Below are 25,957 nucleotides of genomic sequence, written 5' to 3' on the forward strand. Positions count from 1 at the left end.
TTTGGCTGTGTTGGGTCTTTGCTGTGCGCGGGCTTCTCATTGTGGTGGCTTCTCTTGTTGTGGAGTACGGGCTCTAGACGTGTGGGTTTCAGTAGTTGTGGTTCCTGGGCTCTAGAGCACACGCTCAGTAGTTGTGGCACATGGGGTTAATTGCCCCATGGCATGTGGGATCTTCCCGGACCAGAGATCGAACCCGTGTCCCTTGCACTGGCAGGCAATTCTTAACCACTGCGCCACCAGGGAAGTCCCTAGAATAGATTGTTAAAATTAATTTTATGGATTAAAAAATTTAACCTAGCATCCAGAATATGTATTCACACATTTTTTTTTTTTTTTTTTTTCTTGTGGTACGCGGGCCTCTCACTGTTGTGGCCTCTCCCGTTGCGGAGCACAGGCTCCAGACGCGCAGGCTCAGAGGCCATGGCTCACGGGCCCAGGCGCTCCGCGGCATGTGGGATCTTCCCGGACCGGGGCACGAACCCGTGTCCCCTGCATCAGCAGGTGGACTCTCAACCACTGCGCCACCAGGGAAGCCCCAGAATATGTAAAATGACATATTTTTGCTCACATTTGTGGCTTGCATTTCTATTGGACAGTTCTGTTTTAAATGGTAAGCTCTATGAGAGCAGGAACTTGATCTTGTTCACCACCGGAGTCCCTGTACCTTTAACAGTGACAGGCACAAAGTTGACCCTCAATAAATTTAAATGAATTGGTACATTCAACAAGAGAAGGTATTTTTTGCATTGTTCACTTAGAAATATTATACCCGGCATGTTACAGTGCAGAGTTTATTCTGTAGAGGTGCTTTGAGTTTTCTTTGCAGTTACTGATTGGTAGAAAGTTACTTTAAATTTGGCTTTATTATCCAGTGTATGTTTTTCCTTTTACTACCCTATTTTTAGCTTAACTGCACTTTTAAGTCTTAGGATTTCATAATGTTTTCATTCTGTCTTTATCATTATATTTTTCATTTTCTATTTTATTCTGTTATTAATCCTGCTGTTTGGGAAAATTCTAATGGATTTGTAAGTTCTTTGATCTAATTATTTCAAGTTATCTGTTTCTTGAAATTACTAACTGTCTTCAAAGAGAAAAGTCATCTTGGCCATGGGCTGTATCAGGAGGGCTTTAGCTCTGGCAAATTTTCTACCACGCTGTTACTTTTTCAAGTCTGAGGTCATGCTTATCCTTTTATGTTTATCTGTTTATTCTTTTTTCTTGGCAGCATATAAAATCTTTTTATTTTAAAAATTCTTCCTCTTTTTTTCCTTCCAGTTTATTGGGATATAATTAACATATAACCTTATCTAAGTTTAAGGTATACAGCTATTGATTTGATACATTTATGTATTGCAGTGTGATTACCATCATAGCAATTAACTGACACTTGCATCAAATCACATAATTACCATTTCTTTTTTGTGGTAAAAACATGTAATATCTACTCTTTTAGCAACTTTCAAATATATAGTATTGGTATTATTAGGTATAATCACCATGCACTATATTAGATCTTCAAAACTTGTTAATCTTATAACTGGAAGTTTGTACCCTTTGACCAGTGTCTCCCCATTTCCCCCGCTTCTTAGGCCCTGTTAACCACCACTCTCCTCTCTTCTCTGAGTTTAGCTTTTTTAGATTCCACATATAAGTGATATCATACAGTATTTGCCTTTTTTCTGTCAGACTTATTTCACATAGCATAATGCTCTCAAGGTCCATCCAAGTTGTTGCAAATGGCAGGATTTCTTCTTTCTCATGGCTGAATAATATTCCATTGTGTGTGTGTGTGTGTGTGTGTGTGTGTGTGTGTGTGTGTGTGTGTGTATGTGTATCTCTTCCATCTTCTTTATCCATTCATCTCTTGATGGACACTTAGGTTGTGTCCTCTCTTGGCTATTGTGAATCACGCTTAGTGAATGTGGGAATGCAGATATTCCTTCAAGATGCTGTTTTCATTTCCTTTGGGTATAAACCCAGAAGTTGGATCACTGTTCATATGGTAGTTCTATTTTTAGTTTTTTGAGGAACGTCCATACTGTTTTCTGTGGTGGCTGCACCAATTTACATTCCCACCTACAGTGCAGAAGGGCTCCCTTTTCTCCACACCCTTGCCTGCCAACCCTATCTCTTCTTTTTCTTAAATGATAGCCATTCTAACCAGCATGGGGTGATATCTTTTTGTAGTTTTGATTTGCATTTCCCTTGTGGTTAGTGATGTTGAGCACCTTTTCATGTACCTGTTGGTCATTTGTATGTCTTCTTTGGAAAAATGTCTATTCAGATTCTCTGCTCATTTTTAACTTATTTATTTTTCTTTTTGTCTTTCTTAAATTTTTGGCCACACTGCACGGCTTGCAGGATCTTAGTTCCCTGACCAGGGATTGAACTGGCACCCTCAGTGGTGAAAGCGTGCAGTTCTAACCAGTGGACTGCCAGGGAATTCCCTGCCCATGTTTTAACTGAATTGTTTTTGTGTTACTGAGTTGTATAAAATTCTTCCTCTTAAAGCTTAAGAGCTTGGTAGGTAGATGTTTGAGGAGTCTGTCTTAAATGATTATTTCTCAGTCTTTATATCATATACCAACTGTCTTTGGTTTTTGGTTGTTCTTCTAGTTCAGGAAATTTTGACTCTTTCCCTGGTTTCCACATTATTTACCTTTTCTGTTTCCTCTGTTGTCCTTATATTTATAGATTAGTTCTCATTGATCTTTTTTCTGTACCTCACCATTGGTTTCTTACTATTATAAAGTTTCATCAAATTTATTTTTGATTTACTTGTGTTGAAGTATTACTCTGCTGTAGTCGATTCTTCTATCTTAGCAGTTTTCTGTGGGTAATGTATGTGAGTAGGACTCTTGGTTACAAGTAGGAGAGACCAACTCCATATTATGTAATACCTAGAAAATTTATATGGAGATAGTGGAGGCTCAAGAACAGGAATGCAGCTAGGCTGGCCCAGAAACAGGACGTGGAAGGCTGCTAAAAACTCAGGCAATATTTATTTTCTGTCTCTTGTTTTGGCTTCTGTTTGCTCACTTTATTCTTCTCTCTTAGACATTCAATTCATACCATACTTTTCTTCTTCTTCTTTTTTTTTTTTTTTTTGTTAATCTCTGACCAAAAAGATGGTCTATATTGAACTTTAATTTCTTAGTCTCAGTTCCAGATTCCCAGGAGAGTAGCTGTGATTGGTGGTCAGATCACCTCCATAATATTGACATTTTGGGTTGAATGGTTCTTTTTGTGGGTTGTCCTGTGCATTGTAGGGTGTTTAGCAGGATTGTTGGCCCCTGTCAACTAAATGCCAGTAGCGCTCACCTTCTAACTGTAACAACCAAAAAATGTCTCTAGATATTGCCAAAATCCCCTTGGAGATAAAATCACCCCTGGTTGAGGACCACTGATCTAGAATGTATTTAGCTACTCTGGGCCTACCACAGTGTGAGATTGATGTTTCAGGAGAGTCTTTGCGAGCTAGGCAGGTACTCAAAATGCTTTAAGTATTTTCAGTTTTTTGTAGCAACTATAAATTAGCACTGTTTTTCATTATTTTTAGGTGTTCCTTTTTAAAATAATTTTTTCTTATTTAAAGTATTTGACATTAGCATGTTTCTTATTAAAATATTCAACTGGAGGGACTTCCCTGGTGGCACAATGGTTAAGAATCTGCCTGCCAGTGCAGGGGACACGGGTTCGATCCCTGGTCCGGGAAGATCCCACATGCCACGGAGCAACTAAGCCCGTGGGCCACAACTACTGAGCCTGCACTCTAGAGCCCGAGAGCCACAACTACTGAGCCCATGCTCCACAACTACTGAAGGCCGCGCACCTAGAGCCCATGCTCTGCAGCAAGAGAAGCCACTGCAATGAGAAGCCCGTGCACTGCAATGAAGATTAGCCCCCGCTCGATGCAACTAGAGAAAGCCTGCGCACAGCAACGAAGACCCAATGCAGCCAAAAATAAATAAATTTTATAAATAAATAAATAAATAAATAAATAAAATCTTCAACTGGAGTTGTAGTGCTTAACATTTTTGGCCATTTCCCTGAATCTCTAAATTTTTCAATCTGCTACAGGTTTATATTTTTTTTCCTTGAGGGTGAGTGTATGTATATGTGACGGTATTGGTTGTTTTAAGATAAAATTTATGACTTTGGTAGCCAGACAGACAGAGGTATAAAAATTTAGAACTGGAAGAGACCTTAGAAATTATGTATTCTGGGACTTCACTGGTGGGCCACTGGTTAAGACTTCACCTTCCAACGCAGGGGGTGCTGGTTGCATCCCTGGTCGGAGAGCTGAGATCCCACATGCCTCGTGGCCAAAAAACCAAAACATGAAACAGAAGCGATATTATAACAAATTCAATAAAGACTTTAAAAATGGTCCACATCAAAAAAGAAATTATGTATTCTGATACACTTTTTTTTTTTTGGCTGTGCTGCACAGCTTGCCGGATCTTAGTTCCCTGACCAGGGATTGAACCCCAGGTGCTTGGCAGTGAAAGCACGGAGTCCTAAGCACTGGACTGCCAGGGAATTCCCAGTATTCTGGTACCCTTGATTTATAGGTGAATAAGCTAATGCTTAGGCAGATGAAACAAGTTGATCATGGACACATAGCTTAGTAGTAGAGCACAGAAAGATTAGAGTCTAACTTTTATTATTTTTCTAGGTTCAGTTTCTAGTTACCTTTGGTGCCCATTTTTTGCTTTTGGTAGTATTACTTATGTAGTAATACTTATTCAGCATTTATATGTTACTACTTCAGGTGTTATCTCATTTAGTCCTTGGCAAATAAATGATGAAAACGGTCTCACAATAAGAAATGTCTAACTCTAAACGTTTTGCTCTTAACCATTGTGCTTTAGCAGTATAATAGCATTGGGAAAGGATTGGATGCTGTGTCCTGGATACTTTATTCTACCCTATCACTTAATCCTCAACACAACCCCAGAAGCTATATATATTTCCTGGTTTTACAGATGAAGATGTTTAGCTAAGAGAGAGTAAGTCTCCTACCTTAAGGCCACATAACTAGTAGGAAGCAGAGCTTGACTTAAGTTTTGTGGTTTTCCCAAGTTTGTGCTGTACCTAGGGGGAGATGTTCTGCACTGATTCTCCACTGTCTTCCCAAAGCTTTCATGGTAATAAAATAGAAGGAAAAATACAATATAACATATACAATTCACTTTATTAAGGATTAATAAATATTACCATTTTATTTTGAGACTAGCCTTCATGTACTTGTTTTGTGCCTTCTTAGATATTTTTTATTTTATTTATTCTTTTTGCCATGCCGTGCGGCATGTGGGATCTTAGTTCCCTGACCAGGGATCAAACCCCCACCCCCTGCATTGGGAGTATGGGGTCTTAGTCACTGGACCACCAGGGAAGTCCCCTTAGATATTTTTTAGAATTGAATTTAAAAAAATACTAATAAAAGACAGCTAGATAATTACTATTAACAGGAAAATATTTCCTTGAAAAACTATATTTAAGAGATTACTGATCCTACCAGGAATGACTTTGTGTTTGTTCCCTAATCTTGATGTAAACAGATTTTTCACACTTGCAATTCTTGAAGCTTTGGGGTTTTCTAGTTGAGTGCTTTCAATTATAACATCAGTCAGTGCCATTTATAAGCATGCTGTTAATAGCTGTGGACTCTGGTGTTAGACTATGTGGGTTTAGATCCTGGATTAAATTTATGATTTAGCACACCAATATCTTGATATAGGTAGAAAATAAATAACTTGCATGGGAAGACATAATTTCTAAGGTCTCTTAGGGTTCTGAATTTTTTATATGTGTCTGTTTCCTCATCTGTAAAATAGTCATGCTAATAGTACCTGCCTCATAGAGCTGTGAGAATTAAATAAATATTACATGTAAAATTCCCAGAGGGTGCGTGGTGAATGGTAAGTACTCAAAAAGTCATAGCTATTAATGTTTTTTTAAAGTTGCCTTTCTAACATTTTTATTGGTTAATGTACTTAACAATTATGGTAGCATAAAGGCTGAGATAATCTTGAGACCTTAATACAAGATAGTATATTGTATTTAGGCTTCTGTCCCTTGGTTTAATTCCCAGATTTCAGTGCTTCTGGATATATAGTTAAGTATAATGTATAGTTTTATTTTGGTACAGTTATCAGCATTCTGATTGGATATTTCTAGCACTTCACTTAGGTAGATCAGTCTTTCTCTCTCACAAAGGGCACTTTTCTCTCTCACAAAGGTGTCATCCTGAAATACCTTTCCATTCATATGAATAGGAAAGTTAGTTGTAGGGGCCTTAAGAAAAAAAAAAGGAGGGCGGGGAATGGTGAACCAGTGGAGCTAACTCCAGTGGAAGTGTGTGTTGTGTGTGTGTACACTGGAGATCATGACACTCCGTCGGTTGGAGTCATGGTATGTCTGGGCCTCATGGAAACTGGAGCTAGTAAGCCATTAGAAATTAAGACTGCATACTCCATCTTTCTCTTTTAGGGGCTGCAAGGTTTTGGCATTGTTTTTGCTCTGTATATCTGTTCAGTTTTCCTTTCTTCCAGCTGGCTTTCTCGGTTTCAGCTTGTAGTACGTGGAGTGTAATGGCTGCTCAGCTTCTTTATCATGATAACTCTCAATGTATTCTTTTGGCATTTATCCCTGCTGCTAAATGGCTCAGTCTTTCTCTTGTAAAATTTAAATCATTTATTTATTTATTGAATGCTCAGTATCTTTGCATAGTTCAAAAATCAAATGGTATAGGGACTTCCCTGGTGGCACAGTGGTTAAGAATCCGCCTGCCCATGCAGGGGACACGGGTTCGATCAGTGGTCCAGGAAGATCCCACATGCTGTGGAGCAGCAAAGCCCGTGCACCACAACTACTGAGCCTGTGCTCTAGAGCCTGCAAGCCACAACTACTGAGCCTGCGTGCCACAACTACTGAAGCCTACACACCTAGAGCCCGTGCTCTGCAACAAGAGAAGCCACCGCAACGAGAAGCCCGTGCACCACAACGAAGAGTAGCCCCCAATCGCCACAACTAGAAAAAGCCCGCGTGCAGCGAAGACCCAATGCAGCCAAAAATAAATAAATTAATTAAAAAAGAAAATTTTCTTAAAAAAAAATCAAATGGTACAGAAGTGTTTCTGCCATCCCCTTTCCCTGGCCACTCAAATTTTGTCAATCCAAATCACCAGTTTCTTATGTATACTACCAGATAGGGGTGTGTGTGTATATATACACACATATATATACATATATATATATACACACATAACATACATATATGCATGTGTATATGCATGTATATGCATGTATATGCATGCAGGCTTTTTTTTTTTTTGAGAACAATGGAAGCATATATACTGTTTTGCACCTTGCTTTTTTTTTCCACTTAATTTATCTTGGAGATTCTTCCATGCTAATAAGTAAAGAACTTGCTTTTCTTTTTTTTAATGCATGGCATTTCATTGTATGGATGAATTATATAATTTGGTTGTTTCAAACAGTGCTGTAGTGAAAAATCTTATGTATCATTTGAAACGTGCTAGGTATAGCTGTAGAATAAATGCCTTGAATTGGAATTGCTGACAGAAAGGATATAGAGATTTCAAAATAGCCATTTATTGAATAAACTGTTTATTCACCTTTTTGTATAGTAAAACCCTGTGTGCATTTGATTCTGTTTCTGGATTTTCTGTTCTTTCTGTTGATTTGCCTAATTATGTGCCAGTATCACACTGTTTTAGTGTATTCTTATAATGTGTGGTATAAATAAGAATATATAGACTTTTGTGCTAAAGAATGGTGGTTAAGAATATATAGACTTTTGTGCTAAACTGCCTTTCTTTAAATCTTCACTTCCTTAGCTGTGTGATCTTGGGCAAGTTACTTAACATCCCTATAATTCAGTGTCCTTATTTGTAAAATAGAGATGATAATACCTATCTAATAAGGTTGTTATTAGGAGTAAATGAGTAAATTTATATAAAGTGCTTAGAAATAGTGTTTGGCATGTAATTAGTGCTTTATAGGTATTAGCTCTTTGTTGTTGCTGCCATCCAGTAGGACTAGTTCATTTCTCTTTATTTTCAGAATATTCCTGGCTATGCCTGCTTGCTTATTTTTTTATATTAACTTTAGAATCAGTTGGTTTGTCTAGTTAGATTAGGTTATAGGTTGGTAAGAACAGCTCCCCACCCCAATCTTAGTGCATTAACACATCAAAAGTTTGTCACTCACACTACCTGTTCAGTGTAGATCAGTGTGTGTTGGAGGAGGGGGTCTTGGCAGAGGTGGGAGAGGGATTCTGCCTATCTTTTCTCACCCAGAGACCCAGGCTGTTAGTCTTACACCGTCATTCTAGAATGCTGGCGGTTGCGTTGCAGAGGGAAAGAGAGAATGGTGAATCAAGTACTAGTGGAAACTTTAAAAACCAGAAGAGATGTTTGGCATCACATCATGTCAGGGGGTTGGGGAAGGTGCAGTTTTGCTATGAGCCTGGGAGGACAGCTAGAAATATTTGATGGAGAGCAGTAATGACTACCTTAAGTTTGCTCTGCTGGTTGCTAAATGTTGGGTCATTCTTTGTGTTGTATGCAACACACTAACCTCCTGCCTTAGAGAGAAGACCTAAATTTCTATCTAGTAACTATGTTGAGCTCAAACTCTAGAACCTCTGAGTCTGTCAGATTCAGAGGAGGTTCCTTTAGGCCCAGAGAGCTGTGAATGAAACAGATGTTATCAGCTGGACTATTAGAAGAGCATCCTATTAGTATCTTCTCAGGCTCCTTGGTGGTTGTGGGAGTAGAGATATGAAAGGAGCTTCCACTTTCAAATCTACATATGTCTATATTATTTGAAAAACAATTTTTTTTTACAGTTAGCAGGTGTTGTGTAAAGAGAAATATCTTAAGACAACCTACCACAAAAGAATCCTCTTATCTCCTATTTACACTAAATTAAATGATGTATAATAAGTGGCACCGCCAGAGCTGGACTGTAATGTAAGACTTACTTTAGCCCACTGTGCTTTCCAGTATATCAAGCTGCCTCTCTTAATGCATGAGCTTCTGTGTTATAGCTTTCTTTTTTTTTAAGACTATTTTAATATTTTATTTATTTTCTTATATTTTTTTGGCTGTATCGGGTCTTAGTTGCAGCATGTGGGATCTTCGTTGAGGCATGCGGGATCTTTCGTTGCGTGCGGGTTTCTCTCTAGTTGTGGCCTGTGGGTTTTCTCTCTTTAGTTGTGATGCGTGGGCTCCAGGGCGTGTGGGCTCTGTAGTTTTGCGGCACGTGGGCTCTCTCGTTGAGGCGCAGGAGCTCAGTAGTTGTGGCGTGGCATGTGGGATCTTAGTTCCCCAACTAGGGATCGAACCCATGTCCTCTGCATCGGAAGACAGATTCTTTACCACTGGACCACCAGAGAAGTCGCTAGCTTTCTAACAATAATATAAATGTAGTTTTTTTTGTTACTTGCAATGAATATAGAAAGAGAAAAAGTAGTTTACTTTGAGGAGGATAATTTTGGGGAAAATAATGGATGTGAAGAATGATCTAAGGTCTAAGGAGGACCTCAGTGAGAGGACAGTCTGTACTAATAGGGAGGGTGATGGTGCATGTTAACTGGCTTCTAACTTGGAGATCTTTCCTGGAGTATTTTGTTTTATTTTATTTATTTTTGATCACTGAGTTTTGAGGGGACAGCTTACAAAGCTAACAGAAGAATGGCCAGCCAAGTGTGAAATGTTTGCTTTTTGTATTACTTGTACAAGTATAACGTGTTTATTACAAAGATCTTGCTTCATCTTTAAACTAGAAAAAGGGGGAAAAAGCCATCTACTTACTACTCGTTTCTTTCATTTCTTTAAGGGGAAGGGAAAAGAATTATTTTTTTCTTATTACAAAAGTGGTATATTTCATTATAAAAAAAAAGAACATAAGCAAAAAGTAAAACATACCCCAAACCCATCTTCCTGTTTGGGGACAACAATCATTAAAGTCCTCGTGTGTAACCTTTTAAACTCTCTTTTCATAGTTTGTGTTGTTAATCAAAAAGTATATAAAACATACATGCAATTTTTGTTAACTGTCTTTTTTTCACTTCATATATTTTGAAACTTTGTAAATCTTAAAGGAGAAAGGGGTTTTATTTTTTTGGTCCTCTTAGAACTTCTTTTGCATTTATTCTTCCTCACATTATTTAACACCCATACTTTTGTCTTACACTTTTGTTATTCCTGTTTCCTTAGTTAGATAAGTTCTTCATTGAAGGCTTCTGTATTCTTCATTCTTCTGAGCTCATTATTAAGTTTATTTAAGGACAGGATACATTAGTGGGAGAGATTGTAGGGAAAAAAAGCAGATGACATTTCAGCAATTATTTCACGGTACAGATCCAGTCACTAATTCAGTCCAGCATTGCTTAATTTGCTGATATAACCCCAAAACTAAGAAAGTACAACCTTGTATATGTATATTTAAAAACCTTTCCTTTTTTAAGCTAAAGTAAAATATTCCTATGATGTTAATTTTTTAATATGACCCTTTGAACAGAACATACTTAGTCTGAGGCATTAACTCAAAAATGTGGAGGAGGACAGCAGGGTTGTGTTCTATTCCTTTTAAAATGTCATGAGTTGTTTAACTTCTTTCAAGAAGAAGGAAGCGTGGGTTTACTGTCTAGTTTTTTTTTTTAAATAAATTTATTTATTTATTTTTGGCTGCGTTGGGTCTTCGTTGCTGTGTGCAGGCTTTCTCTAGTTGTGGCGAGCAGGGCCTACTCTTTGTTGTGGTGCGTGGGCTTCTCATTGCAGTGGCCTCTCGTGTTGTGGAGCGCGGGCTCTAGGTGCGCAGGCTTCTGTAGTTGTGGCAGGCGGGCTCAGTAGTTGTGGCTCGCGGGCTGTAGAGCGCAGGCTCAGTAGTTGTGGCGCACAGGCTTAGTTGCTTCGCGGCATGTGGGATCTTCCTGGACCAGGGTTTGAACCCATGTCCCCTGCATTGGTAGGCGGATTCTTAACCACTGCGCCACCAGGGAAGTCCTACTGTCTAGTTTTTAGGTGGTGATTTATAAAAGGATAGTGCTCCAACAATGTTAGCAGCTAATTTGTAAATGTACATATTAACTAGAAATGTGTAGAAATGTAATGGAAGTGAGGTCCCCTTTTTTCCTTTTCCTTAAAGAAGCATTATAGTTATTGAGTCTGTTGCAGTATAAATGATCAATAATATCTATTAAATTGCATCAAATGATTTTATCCCAGTGTGCTAAGATTAATTTTTTACTGTCTTTAAATCTTAAAAGGATTTTTTTCTCACAGGTATTCTCCTTAAGGTTAGATACAGAATTTAATCATAACATTGTGTATCTAGTGTATTTGTGGCTTGTAAAAGAGTTTTAAAAGTTGGGCATAAGCAGCTGATAAGTTATAAAAAACATATACATCTCAGGAAAGGAAACTTTAGTTAAAATGACAGGAAATGGAGGCACTTTTTTTTTTTTTAATGTTTGGCTGTGTTGGGTCTTCACTGTTGCGAGTGGGCTTTCTCTAATTGTGGCGAGCGGGGGCTACTCTTCGTTGTGGTGTGTGGGTTTCTCATTGTGGTGGCTTCTCTTGTTGCGGAGCACGGTCTCTAGGTGCACGGGCTTCAGTAGTTGTGGCATGCGGGCTCAGTAGTTGTGGCTATCTGGCTCTAGAGTGCAGGCTCAGTAGTTGTGGCGCACGGGCTTGGTTGCTCTGCGGCATGTGGGATCTTCCTGGACCAGGGCTTGAACCCGTGTCCCCTGCATTGGCAGGTGGATTCTTAACCACTGCGCCACCAGTGAAGTCCCTGGAGACACATTTTGGATAGAAAACAGGGATCACCAAAAACAAAACAGCAGCGGTACGTTGTTTCCAAAGAGAACATCTCAGCGGTGCAGAAAAGACTGAACATAAGCAGGCTTGAGACCAATAATCCTTAGAACCCCCTGCTTACAAGGTTGGCCCTTGGCTGGTGTCTAGGAACTTTGATTTTGGGAGGGTTTCCACCATTCCCAGAACTGTGAAGAGTGGCTCACTGTGTCTAAACTGTTAGTACAAACAATGTGGTTTATGTTCAGCACCTACTTTCCTTCTGGGAGTCTGGAATTTTGCTACATGGTAGGTAGAGGGTGCCTATGTGACCAGCCCCTAAGAAAAACCTTGGGTACCGAACCTCTAAGGAGCTTACCCTGTAGACAGCATTTTACACATGTTGCTAAAACTCATTGTTGGAGGAGTTAAGTGTGTCTTTTGTGACTCCCCTGGGAGAAGTCTCTTGGAAGCTTGAACCTGATTTCCTGCAGACTCTACCCCATCTGACTTTTCCCTTTGCTGATTTTGCTTTGTATCTTTTAGCTTCAATAAATCATTACTATAAATACAACTGTGTGCTCAGTTGTCATAGTGAATCATTGAACCTGGGAGTGATCTTGGGGAAGCCCCCCAACACAACAGTGGATCAGATAAAATTATAACTGGAATCTACGATGCTCATGGGAAAAGCCTCTACATGGAAGTATCCAATAGGTAGATGTCATTTTTTTTGGTTTAAGTTATGTCTAAATAGGGTAGTAGATAGAATAAATGAAACTAAAAGTAATTTTGGGGTTTATAGGAGAGGGAATAAAGCTCTTAATCTGTGACTGAGAAACTTCTGTTCAAGGTTCTATTTTTGTGAAGCTGGATCTTGGTGTCAGGCTGTCTGCTAAGGTTCTGTACTTCATAAACATGTTATTCTAAAAGGAGAACTTGAGGCAACAAATGTGACTCAAAGCACTATGATGTAGAAAGTACAGGGGTTTTGGAGCTAGACAGATTTGGGTTAGAATTGTGGTTTATTAACTATGTGAATTGTTTGAACTTATTTCCTCATTATAAAATGAGGATAATACCTGCTGTATGGCTGGCTTGATTATTAAACAAGATAATGTATACAAAGTTTCTCCCACTGTCTTGCACAGAATTGTCTTAAAAATTGTTATACTTTTTCTGCTCTTCAAGATATAGAGAGATTGGAGAAATTTAAAGGGGAAAAAGGAGAGAACGTGAAGCTTGTGTTTCTCTTCTCCTTATTGTTTTGTTGTGAGGTTGGGTGTGAAGGTTAGTGAGGAGAGAAGAATCATTAAGTTTTAGAAAATGGAATTTTAAATTTATCTCCAAAATCACCCAGGGGAACTTTTCATAGTTTAAGAACTGAGAACATCATTAAGTACAAAGTCAAGAACGGGCTAGGGAAGGCATAGAAACTTAATGAATGTTTTTCTGTACCTTTATGGTGAGGTTGTCATGAATTAGTTGACACCTGTGTGTTATCAAGTTTCAGTAACTGATTAAATGCATCCAACCTCTATTCTCTCATGATGAATACTCCCAGGTAATAATGGGACAATTTGGACTAATTTATAGGCATGATTTCCTATTAGAATTTTTAGAATCAGTGTTTAGAAATAGTGGCATTTTAAAACAGAATTGTATAATTCTGATGTATGTATGTGTTTTTGTTCTTTTTATAACTTTATTTTTTAAATTTATTTTTATTTATTTATTTTTGGCTGTGTTGGGTCTTTGTTGCCGTGTGTGGGCTTTCTCTAGTTGCAGTGAGCGGGGGCTACTCTTCGTTGCGGTGCGCAGGCTCCTCATTGCGGTGGCTTCTCTTGTTGTGGAGCACGGGCTCTAGGCGCCGGGGCTTCAGTAGTTGTGGCACGTGGGCTCAGTAGTTGTGGCTCACGGGCTCTAGAGCGCAGGCTCAGTAGTTGTGGCGCACGGGCTTAGTTGCTCCATGGCATGTGGGATCTTCCTGGACCAGGGCTCAAACCCTTGTCCCCTGCATTGGCAGGCGGATTCTTAACCACTGCACCACCAGGGAAGCCCTATAACTTTATTTTGAAAGTTAACATTATAGAATAGTTGCAAGAAAAAATTCAGAACTCTTTTACTCTTTGCCCTGTTTTCCTAATTGTTAACATTTTGTTTTGTTTATTTTGTTCCCTCCCTCTCTTTCTACCTTTTCCTCCTTTGCCTCCTCTGCTTAACCAGGAGTATGTATCAACATCACCTGTAGAATATTAAAAAGAAAAAAAGTGCATTCCTACTGAACCAAGCAGGTGCATTTACTAGGCTAAATCCCACAGCCTTGAAGTATATCTGCTTTAGTGTTCACTTTTCTCAGTATATTATTTTATTATCCCCTGGGTTCCATTATTGCTATTGAGAAGTTAGCTGTCATTATAATTATCCTTCCTGGAGACAGTCTATCATTTCTTTTTGGTGGTTTTGTAAATCTTTTTGTCTTTAGTATTTAGCATTTTCACTACACAGTAACTACTAGGTATAGATTTCTTATTATTTATCCTGCTGGTAATTCTTTGTGCTTTTTTCTTTTTGGCCATGCTGCATAGGTTGCAGGATCTTAGTGCCCCAACCAGGGATTGAACCCTTGAGCCCTTGGCAGTCAAAGTGCCGAGTCCCAACCATTGGACAGCCAGGGGATTCCCTCTCTACTCTTTTCTTTTTCAACATTGTTTAGACATATGTTGGACCTTTTGTTCTATTCTCATGTTGCTTAACCTCTGTTCTGTATTTTCAGTTGTTGTATCACTGTGCTACATTTTGTGTATTTCTTCAGAGTGCTCTTTACCTGATCTAATGAGCTATTTAATCCATCAGACTTCTAATTTCAGTGATTATATTTTCCATTTCTGCAAGTTCTATTTGATCCTCTTTAAACTGTTTTTTTAAAAACTGTGGTAAAATACACATAATATAAAATTTACCATTTTAACAGTTTAAGTGTACAGTTCACTGGCATTAATAACATTCGCATTGTGTAACCATCGCCACTATCCATCTTCAGAGTTCTTTTCATCCTGCAAAACTGAAACTCTGTACCTATGAAACAGTAACTCCTCACTTACCCTTCCTCCAGTCCCTGGCAACCACCATTCTACATTTTCTCTATGACTTTGCCTACTCTAAGTACCTCATATAAGTGGAATCATACAGTATTTGTCCTTTTGTGATTAGCTTATTTCATTTAACATAATGTCCTTAAGGTTCATCCATGTTGTAGCATGTGTCAGATGATATTTCATTGTATGCATGTTCCACATTTTGTTTATCTATTCATCTGTTAATGGACCGCTTGGGTTGCCTCCACCTTTTGACTACTGTGAGTGATACTGCTATGAACATTGGTGTACAAATATGTCTTTGAGACCCTGCTTTATTATGTTGGGGGTATATATCCAGAAGTGGAATTGTTGGATTATATGGTAAATCTATATTTGAGGAAGTGCCATACTGTTTTCCATAGTGGCTGCATCACTTTATGTTCCTCCCAGTACTACACAGGGGTTCCAGTATTACCACATAGTCATCAACATTTATTATTATTATTATTTTTGGTGGTAACCATCCTAATGGGTATGAGGTAGTATATCATTGTGGTTTCAGTTTGCACTTACCTAGTGATTAGTGATGTTGAGCATCTTTGCATGTGCTTATTGGCCATTTATATATCTTCTTTGGAGAAATGTCTATTCAAGTCTTTTGCCCAAAAATAAATCAGCTTTATTTTTTTGTTAAGTTGTTGGTCTTTTTTTTTTTTTTTTTTTAATTGCGGTACATGGGCCTCTCACTGTTGTGGCCTCTCCTGTTGTGGAGCACAGGCTCCGGACGCGCAGGCTCAGCGGCCGTGGCTCACGGGCCCAGCCGCTCCGCGGCATGTGGGATCTTCCCGGACCGGGGCATGAACCCGTGTCCCCTGCATCGGCAGGCGGACTCTCAGCCACTGCGCCACCAGGGAAGCCCCTGTTGGTCTTTTTTGATAGTGTCTTCTGTTTCTTCATTTACTATCATCATCCTCTTTTTCTTTAAACATATACAGTACTTTATATATATTGCTGAGTAACCAGTTATTCCAGAGTTTAGCAGCTTAAAACTACCAATATTTATGATCTCACATGATTTCTCAGTGTCAGATATCCAGAAGTTTCTGAGCTCGGTGGTTCTGGCTCACGGTGTCTTGTGAAGTTTCAGTCAAGCTGCCAGCTGGAGCTGCAGTCATCTGAAGGCTTGTATGGGGCTAGAGGATCTGTTTGCAAGATGGCTTATGCATGTGGCTGCTGGTGGGAGGCTTCAGTTCCTTGCCCCATGGGCCCCTCTGCATGGCTGTCTGAATGTCCTCATAGTATGGCAGCTGGCTTTCCCCAGAGCAAGTAATCTTCGAACAGAATGTCATAATTCCCTTTATGACCTAGTCCCCAAGTCACACAACTTTACATCCATCTTACTCTATTTGTTAAAAGCGAGTCCCTAAATCTACTCCAAGGGTAGGGAATTAAGCACTGCCTCTTGAGGAGAGGAGTATCAAACAGTTTGACAAGGAATAGATGAGAACAACTCTAGTACTGTGTTAATGCTAGTAATGAAGTAGTTTTTAACAACAAACTAAAACTCTAGAGAATAATCTTAGATGACAGAAGCAAAGTTTACCTCTTACAGGTTTAATGGGGCCAATACTAATAGTATTTACATGTGGCTGGCATTGTTCTAGGTGGTTTACACACGTATCGCTTAATTTTCACAGCAACCTAATAGTAGAACTAATGATAGAACTCTCTAAGTAACCTAATAAAATGAGCAGCCATTATTTAAATAAGTCAATAAAAGGTGAGATACATAGTGCTATGAGAAGCAATAATAGTGAAATTTTACCTAGTCAGGGAGGTTAGTGCTGATTTAGTTGAGATTTGAAGGATGGAGAGTTATTAAATATATTAGTAGATAGGAGTGGGGAAGAGTGTTTCAGATAGAGGGAACAGAATGTATAAAGACCATGTGGATGGAGAAAGCATGGTAGCATTATTTTCAATGTGTTAAGTATAATTGAAAAGGCTTTGTATACTTGTATTCTTCATTAGATTTTGCTCGATTACTTGGCAAAAATATGAAATAGTCTATTAGTTTTATGTATATAGAGTCTTAAAAATTTGTTTTTAAGCCATTCTTCTTATTCTACATATTATCAGAAATTACGTGGTATGTAAAAACATTATTTTCAAGCCTTTGTCAGTAGTTTCTCAAATTCATTTTTTGTAACCACTAGCTCTTTAAAAGTATTCTGCTTAATATTCATAATTCGATTGTTCACATTTAGATCAGTGAGGTAATTTGAGTAATTTTCTTTTAGTATTCTCCCTTTATCTTTTAAGTTTTGTCATTTTGATTATAGTGTGTCTTGATGTCTTCCTCTGCGGGTTAATCCTGTATGGGACTCTCTGTGCTTCCTGGACTTGTGACTGTTTCCTTTCCCAGGTTAGGGATGTTTTCAGCTATTATCTCTTCACGTGTTTTCTCAGGCCCTTTCTCTCTCTCTCCTCCTTCTGGGACCCCTATAATGTGAATATTAGTGCGCTTGATGTTGTCGCAGAGGTCTCTTAAACTGTCCTCATTTCTTTTCATTCTTTGTTTTGTGGCGGTGATTTCCACTACTCTGTCTTCTAGTTCACTGATCCATCTTGGCTGCTCTCCTTTTTATGGTATTTTGAGTTTTATTTGTCATATGTTGAAATGCCCCAGGAACACTTTGGCCATATACTGGGTTACTCCCATGGAACCACTGCAATACCTCCAGACACAAAGCCTGAGGCTTCGGGCACCCCTGCCTGGCCACGGGCTTGGCAATCTCCTTCTTCCAAGTAATTTTTCTAGTAAACTTCTTTTGCTTTAAATTATGTTTTTAGGAAACTGTTAAAGAAGATTGATTTTACATTTCTAAATTCATGCCCAGTTTATAAAACAATTCTTGGAAGAGATTATATTTGAAACATTGGAAACAGTATTTTTTCAAGAAGCAGACTTGGTTCTGTCTTACAGGGCCCCTACTGACTTCAAAATTACGAAATTTAAAAAATATGTTAACATTGCTTTGACCATGGAAAAAATCTGCTTTTCAGGTAAGAGTTTTAGTGAATTTGTCATGCTCAAATACTTAAAAGTTCAATTTAATAACCAAAAAAACTGTTCCTCACCAGTCCACTAGGGGAGACTCCAGTACTTAGGAAGAAAATTCTTAGGAAGAAAATACAGTTGCTACTATAGTTTAAAAATCATCTCTTGCTTAATAAAATTATTACTTTTCTGCTTGCTTACATTAAAAAAAGTATACTTTTTAGGACTGGTTTGGGTTATTAATTTGACAATATTCATCTGTGGAAGAATTTACAGCATTTTTTTTTCAGCTTTATTAAGGTATAATTGACAAATGGTAATTGTGCATATTTAATTAAGGCATCAAGTTGTATGTTTGTTATGTTTTGATATATGTTGATGATACAACAGGCATGATGTTTTGATGTGTATACATTGTGAAATGAACACCACAGTCAAGCAAATTAACATATCCATCACCTCACAAAGTTATCATTTTCCTTTTTTTTTAATGTTGAGAACACTTAAGACCTACTGTCTCAGCAAATTTCAGGTATACATTATTATTATTATTATTATTTTTAGCTTTGAGGCATTTTATTATAAAAAGCTGGTACTCATATACATAAATGAGTAAGAACTTAAAACTCATCATGCATTTACTTCATTTTTTAGCTTGACCTTCTAGTAAATCTTTAGCTTCATTGATTTTGAGTGCTATATAAGGAGATCCTCCCTTGTCTGGGTGATTTAAAAGCATAATTCGTTGATGAGCATCTCTTATTTTTCCCTTATTGGCAGTAAGGCTTACATCTAGTATTAATGCTGCTTCCTGTTTTGTCATTTTGGGCTCAAACCCACCTCTGTAATAGCCACCACTGAAGGCAGATTTTGGTAGACTTTGAAAAACTTGTTTTACTTGAGGCTCCATATGCTTCATCCTTGCAAAGCGTAATGGCCTGCAAATCCTGCAGCAGCAAATGGTTCCTGCTCGGCTCCTCTGCTTCCACTGGGAGCGTGGTTCATCCCACCCCACCAACTCTATGCCTCTACCACAAAGCGACGCGGCCACCACCAGCACGTGCAAAACCCCAAATACATTATTTTTAACTCCAGTCACCATGCTGTACATTAGACCTCCAGAATTTATTCACCTTGCATAACTGAAACTTTGTACCCTTTGACCAACATCTCCCAGATTCAAGAAAGCAATTTAGGCTCTTGTGCTTACTAGGAAAAGTTTATCACACTTAATGTTTCAGAAAATACTTCAGTTAGCCAAAAATTTATTCTTTCTTTATTTTTCCTAAGCCCTTTTTTGATTTCGTCTATGATATGATTGTATGAATTTTCTACATATCATAGATTTCATTCCTGTATGCCTTGAACATAGATTCTTAAAGTGACTTTGTCAGATTTAACTCATCAATTCATCTGATTTCTGCTATTTGTAAGTACAACAGATGGGTGAAATCATGTGCCATCATGATAGCATCCTTTGAAAAATGTTTCCATTTTTCAGACAGTCTGGGATAAGAGCAAGTATATATATTTGTCCATTGAAAATAAAGGTGGTATAGGAATTACTGAGAGTTTGTTTTAATTTGAGCTTGGGTGATGATTTTATAGGATATTATGGTGATAACAGTGTTGGGTAGAAGGACTGTGTTTGACTTTCTCATATTGTGTTTTTTTTAAAAAAATCTTTATCTCCCTAGCAAAATGGGGAAAGAGCTAGAGAGTGTTGGGATAATCAGGGCTTTTAGTTATGCATCTGGTTAGATTGACTAGCATGACCTAGATACCAGCTATGTATACCTATGGTAGAATGAGAGCCAGAGTATTCCTATGAACCATTTTTCGTAACTAGTTCTGTAACTGCTGAGTATGGTTCAGTTCCCTGCTATGTACAATGATTAATAAATGAAATGTGACTGGTTCATGTTTTGTTGTATTTTGACTAGAGGAAAGGCAAAATGTCACAGTGTCACTGTTAGACTCTCTTGCTTTTAATACTTTTTTGTTTGTTTGCAGTGTGTTTTTTTTTTAAAGTAAACAAAACAAAAGAAAGACCATTATAGTATTTTTGCTTAGGTCCAAACTTAATTTTTATATGACAGGTTCCAACTGATCGTCATTTTTTTCCTCTGACTTCAGTTGAGGGAGTAATTAATTGTTCCATCTTTCATATAACACTATATAAACTGTTTCTTGGTAGTTTTGGGAAAACTCTTGGGTTTTAAAAAAATTTTTATTAAGTAGAGATTACTTAAATGTTGTGGGAATATGTGTATATAGTTAAAATGATTTCATACAGGAAGATTGTCATATCACGTAACACCTAATATTTTAATATACAAGAGTTGGAAAAGTATTCAGCATTATCTGAATTTGAAAATTAAGTGCAGTGGTCTCTTATGTTATAGCTGGCAGAAATCAGTGTTTATTCTTTCAAGTATGGTTTATAATTCTGATCCTTCGTGATATAATACAAGTATAAAGTCCTGGGAAGGTCCTTAAGTCTAGTGTTGATCTGTGAAAGATTTCATTACTATCGTCATGCTGGGTTTTCTCTTCTGAAGATGACCTTCTTCACAAGGCCTTCATGTCAGTTGAGAGGAGCAATGTTTTCAAGAGAACTGGGAGTAACTTCCTGTCTAACTTGGGGATTAGCTGTGGTTAGAGTAGATAACAGGAAGTGACTGAACAGCTGCTTCCACTTTTCCCTTCCCTTCTCACCAACCCCATTACCAGGGCTAGGACTTTAAATTCTGGCTATACTGGAGCATATCTTAGAATATTCTTTGTAATTGCTGTCTTTGGTGACAAAATTTCTGATAACAATGTCCTTGGCAAACAACCTTATAATTAGTTAGTAAAGGTATTACCACAGTTGGCTGTTTTACCCTACCTGAATGAACTAGTGAATGTAGCTAACAACTTTCTAGTGACTTACAAGAGTAAGAGAACTAGTTAATATGATTCAACAGTAAGGGAACATTTAAGAAGGGAACGTAAAAGTTCTTGTGCTCTGAGAAATTCCTGAAAAACCTTATTAAACTATCCCAGGACATGAATAATGTCATATTTTTACCAGTAGTGTTCCACATCTTGAAAATGCAGAATTGAACTGGGAAGTTTATGTAATTCCAGCATCAATATTACTATCAAATTTTAAAATGTTATTAAAATTAATAGAAAGTTAACACATTAATATAATTCAAGATTGAAGTTAACACATTACTATAATAAATGAAAAGTTAACACACTAATATAGTGTTAACACATTAAATAGTTCAAGATTTAAGAGGTATACATTTAATTGTCCCGTATCTCTCTCCCTTTAGCCATCCGGTTCTCTTCTCCAGAAGCAATATTTCCAGTTTAAATACACTTTGAACATTTATTATTTAAAGGACTTCTTTGGTATGTGTGAATAATTAAAGTTGATAGCATGGATTTTAGAGTCAGATGTTTAAATTTTTCATTTACAGTTGTCCCTCAGTATCTGCAGGATATTGATTCTAGGGCCCTCTGCAGATGCCAAAATCTGAGGATGTTCAAGTCTCATTTAAAATGGTGTAATATTTGCATATAACCTACGCATGTCCTCTGTATACTTTAAATCATCTTGTGATTACTTATAATGCCTAATACAATGTAGATGCTATGTAAGTAGTTGTAAATACTGTGTACAGTATTTTTGCCCTAAGAATCTTTGCTGCAAAGAATTATGCTGGAAGCAGGTTCACTGCACAACTACTTGACCATAAGACAATTTTGCCTTAAAAAATAACAAAAGTAAAAGAGAGACATTAAAAAGGACCTAATGAAACATGAAAAATTGAAAACAAAAATTTAAAAAGATCCTATTATGAAAAATGAAAGTACAAAAAATACTTGAATATATTTAAAGTGTTTGGAGATTCATGGTTATAGTTGTTTTCGGCTGTATTGGGAATAAAGTGATACTTCTTTCTCAAAGTCGAACATTGAGGATTCAGGATCTAATGCTGGATGTAGGTTCTTTACAGTATAAAAAAATTTGCTGTTAAGTGTCTTCAGCTCTCCCTAGAAGTAAAATGGAAAAGGGATGCTGCTATTTCTTATTAATATATGTAACGTATATAACTGGTAGTACACATCTGGACTGCATTTAAGTGTTCCATCACATGCCCAGTCCTTATATTTCATCATATCATCTAAGCCAGATTCAGTGCTAAATACCAAAATTCTGTCTACATCACGTTCTTCACTATTGAATAGCAAAAAATTTTCACCATTTTCAAGAAACTTATACTCATCAAGAATCACGTGGACTTCCCTGGTGGCGCAGTGGTTAAGAATCCGCCTGCCAATGCAGGGGACACGGGTTCGATCCCTGGTCCGGGAAGATCCTACATGCCGCAGAGCAACTAAGCCCATGCGCCACAACTGCTGAGCTCATGTGCCACAACTACTGAAGCCTGAGCGCCTAGAGCCCTTGCTCCACAACAAGAGAGGCCACTGCAATGAGAAGCCCACTCACCACAACAAAGAGTAGCCCCTGCTCACTGCAGCTAGAGCATTCAGCAACGAAGACCCAATGCAGCCAAAAAAAAAAAAAAAAAAAATCATGTAACCATTTCTTTTTGGGGGGATAGGAGGAGCTTGAGTCTTCTTTTGCCTCCAGCTTCTTATATCGAGTGATAAAATTGGTAAAGATGGCATTAGAGAACAAGCTGTTGTATCTGAATTAGCTAAAGAATCAATAATTAATGCTCTTGAAGGCTTGTGAATTATTAACTGCCTCTTTTGTGTTTGCTATAGCTTGGTAAACTTTTGGTTTTGTTGGGTGGGAAGGATGACTGTGCCCCCCAAAAGATTTGCAAAAACTGATAGGTTATCATTTTCTAGTGTAATGAAACCTAAACTGTTGATCAGTTATTTTATCTTTTATGCAAAGTGGTCTTATGGCCAACCAGTTGTTTGGCAAAACTGCTTGTGGCTAAGTGTCTCATGGTGAAAATACCTAGATCCTGTAAATACAGTATAAATGCTATGTAGATAGATGCTGGCATGCTGCAAATTGAAGTTTTGCTTTTTGGAACTGTCTGGGTTTTTTTTTTCTTCCCCTGATTATTTTCCATCTGTGGTTGGTTGAATCTGCCAGTGTGGAACCCACGGATATGGTGGGCCAACTACATTTAATAGTTGCGCTTTCTTGGTACTGGGAATATGGCATTGGACAAATGAAACCACCTACCTTCATGGAGATTATCTTGTAGTGGGTAGAGATAGGCTCTTTTTTTTTTAAATTTACTATATCATGTGGTGATGAGTTCTGAGAGTAATATAAAGCTGGTAAATAAGAGTGATAGGGGGAATGCTGTTTTGGATTGGGTGGTCAGAGAAAGCCTCTGGTAGGGTGACATTTCAGTTAGAGAATTGAATGATCTGAAGGAGTGAGACTTAGGACTTTCAGGAGAAAAAAAATATTCCAGGAAGAGGACCATCAAAGGCAAAATTCTGGAGAATATTTGTAAAGCAGAGGTTTTTATCCTTCCAGAATGGCGGAGGAGGCTGGACTGGATAGAGATGAGTGGCTCAGGCAGAGAATGCTAGGAGATAATACATACAGGGAGAAAGAAGGTAAAGATTGTGTGTAGGATGGGGATCTATTGGTGTAGGGGGGTTATATTTTAAAAGGTTCAATCTGTCCACTTTGTGGAGAATAAACTCTTGGGGGCAGAGGTGAAAGCAGAGAAACTAGTTATGAGTCTAAAATAGCCATAGGATATGCAGCAGTGTACTGGATACAAAGAGCTTTATCAAATTTAGTTTGGTGTCGGGCTTCCCTGGTGGCGCAGTGGTTGAGTCCGCCTGCCGATGCGGGAGACACGGGTTCGTGCCCCGGTCCGGGAGGATCCCACATGCCGCGGAGCGGCTGTACCCGTGAGCCATGGCCGCTGAGCCTGCGCGTCCGGAGCCTGTGCTCCGCAATGGGAAAGGCCACAACAGTGAGAGGCCCGCGTACCGCAAAAAAAAAAAAAAAAAAAATTTAGTTTGGTGTCACTTCTCTCTAGGATTTGACTTTTACTGTTGAATAATGGGGTAAGAAATGACAGTAAATTCATAATGCATATTCATTTTTAAATGGTAACTTTAGAAATTATAGTTAAACTCTGTACTGATTTAAATTTGTTTGTATAGATTCCCCAAGCATCACTTGCATCTTAAAGAAATATGGTAAGATTCCCAAAAGAACTTCCAATACCTTTTATAGTTATATTACAGTATGTAGTAAATTTTTTTCTTAGGCCTTCCAAAAAAGGCTATGTTGCAGATTTTTGACAAATATTGGGTGCTGTGTTTTCCTCTCCAGTTTGACTAGGTGACTTTTCAAATTTGAAACTGCTTTGGTTTCTCCAGCGTGTGTCGATATGCTAAAAAGTATTTAAAAGTCAAAATTCTTAGACTTTAAGCAAGTAGGTTGCTAGTGGTGAAAATAAATGGAATATACAAATGTCAACATGTAAAATTTAAACTTTCGAGTCACTGAGTAATATATCTGAATTTGCTAGCGAACTTCCTGTGTTTGATATTGTGGAAAGGAATTGCATCAAAGGAAATAAGTCTCAGGACTCTTAATATCTAAATGGGTGAATAAAGGCATTTTGAATCAAAGTTGAAGTCATGGATAAGGGAGACATAAAGATCCGACATGGTAAAGATGTAGGAAATAGAAAATTGAAACAGACACTGTGAAGCATACTTAAATATAGTTAGTGTTGGAAGGAGAAGAGGAATAGAAAATGAAAGTTAAAGGGAAAGCCTAGTATATTGAGAGTTTATGAAATCTTTTAAATAAGGAATTGCTGGATCCAGTCAAATTTAGGGACTGCGTTGAAATAACTAGCATCGTCATACACCCACTCAAGAAAGAACTCTGAAAGTGAATTCCAAAAATATTATATTACACATTATATAGTTATAGCCTACAAGGGCATTGATAATTTTCTCTATTCTTAATTTCTATTAATTTCATCTGCTTGTATAATGTTCCTATGACTTATACAGTAGCTATTAAAAGTTTCACATTGATGGTGTAGAAGATAATTTCAAATTTTTTCAAATGTTTACAGAAGGAACTTTATCCAGAGAAGTAGTATGTATTTTTATTTATATATTTTCATACCTTTTCTTGGATTTTTATTTTTGCCATAGTCTTTATCTACAACTATCTTTTAGATAGTATAAGGCTACCTTTAACCCCAATTATGTAATAATTTATTATTATTTCTATTTAAGAAAAGAAAATAAGATATAACCTCAGTTTGGTTCATGGAATCATAAGATTTGAGCTGCAAATAACCTTAGGATGATCTCTTCCCCTGCCCCTTAATTTTGCAGATGGGGAAATAGAAACACAGTAAATTTTCATATCTCTGATGGAGAAAAGATTATAGCTTAGGTCTTCTGATTTCTGATTCAGTGCTCTTCTGTAACATTTTGCTTTATGTTTGTTTTATGATTTTTTGACTGTTTCAGTTGTACACTAATAAAGACAGGAGTTATCCTTTTTTGTTGTTAAATTGCTGCTTTATGATTATCTTGAGTGCTTTGTGCATACATATAAAGATGCTCTCTTTATATTGAGAAGATGACAGCCTTGATTATCTTCCTCCAAGTGAAAGTCAACTTGGAATTTCTAGGAATACAGTATCTAAACCTTTTAATCTTAATTTCCAGCTTTCTAGTTATGTTTATTGCTTTCTTATTTATTTTGATTTGAATTAAATTTTACATAGTTAACTTTATTTAGAAGAGTTAAGTATGCAAAGTATAAGTGGAAATTTTTCTGTTAAAAGCTTAAAGGCCTTACTAATTTTAATACGAAGAACCAGTTTGGCTTTATAGAGTTGTCTGATTTATGGAATATTTTAGGACATTCATTATTTTTTTGAGGTATAAGTAACTGCAAGTAGATTGAATGGTTTTGCTTATAAGAATCATTGGGACACT

General features: G+C 37.6%; 2 protein-coding genes across 5 annotated transcripts in view; one reads left to right on the top strand and one right to left on the bottom strand.

Annotated features, from left to right (window-relative positions):
- Positions 1 to 25,957, top strand: part of ABL2 (ABL proto-oncogene 2, non-receptor tyrosine kinase) — a gene marked incomplete at both ends in the record, with an annotated part of 111,370 nt that overhangs the window by 12,190 nt on the left and 73,223 nt on the right. The window lies entirely within an intron of this gene.
- Positions 18,618 to 18,893, bottom strand: LOC307049247 (mitochondrial import inner membrane translocase subunit TIM14-like; the record flags this gene model as incomplete). Its single annotated transcript, XM_079698700.1, has 1 exon — positions 18,618 to 18,893. One exon carries the CDS (start codon positions 18,891 to 18,893, stop codon positions 18,618 to 18,620), a length of 276 nt encoding a protein of 91 aa, XP_079554826.1.

The sequence above is a fragment of the Hyperoodon ampullatus genome, assembly GCF_949752795.1.
Source record: "Hyperoodon ampullatus genome assembly, chromosome: 2".
NCBI classification, from domain to species: domain Eukaryota; kingdom Metazoa; phylum Chordata; class Mammalia; order Artiodactyla; family Ziphiidae; genus Hyperoodon; species Hyperoodon ampullatus.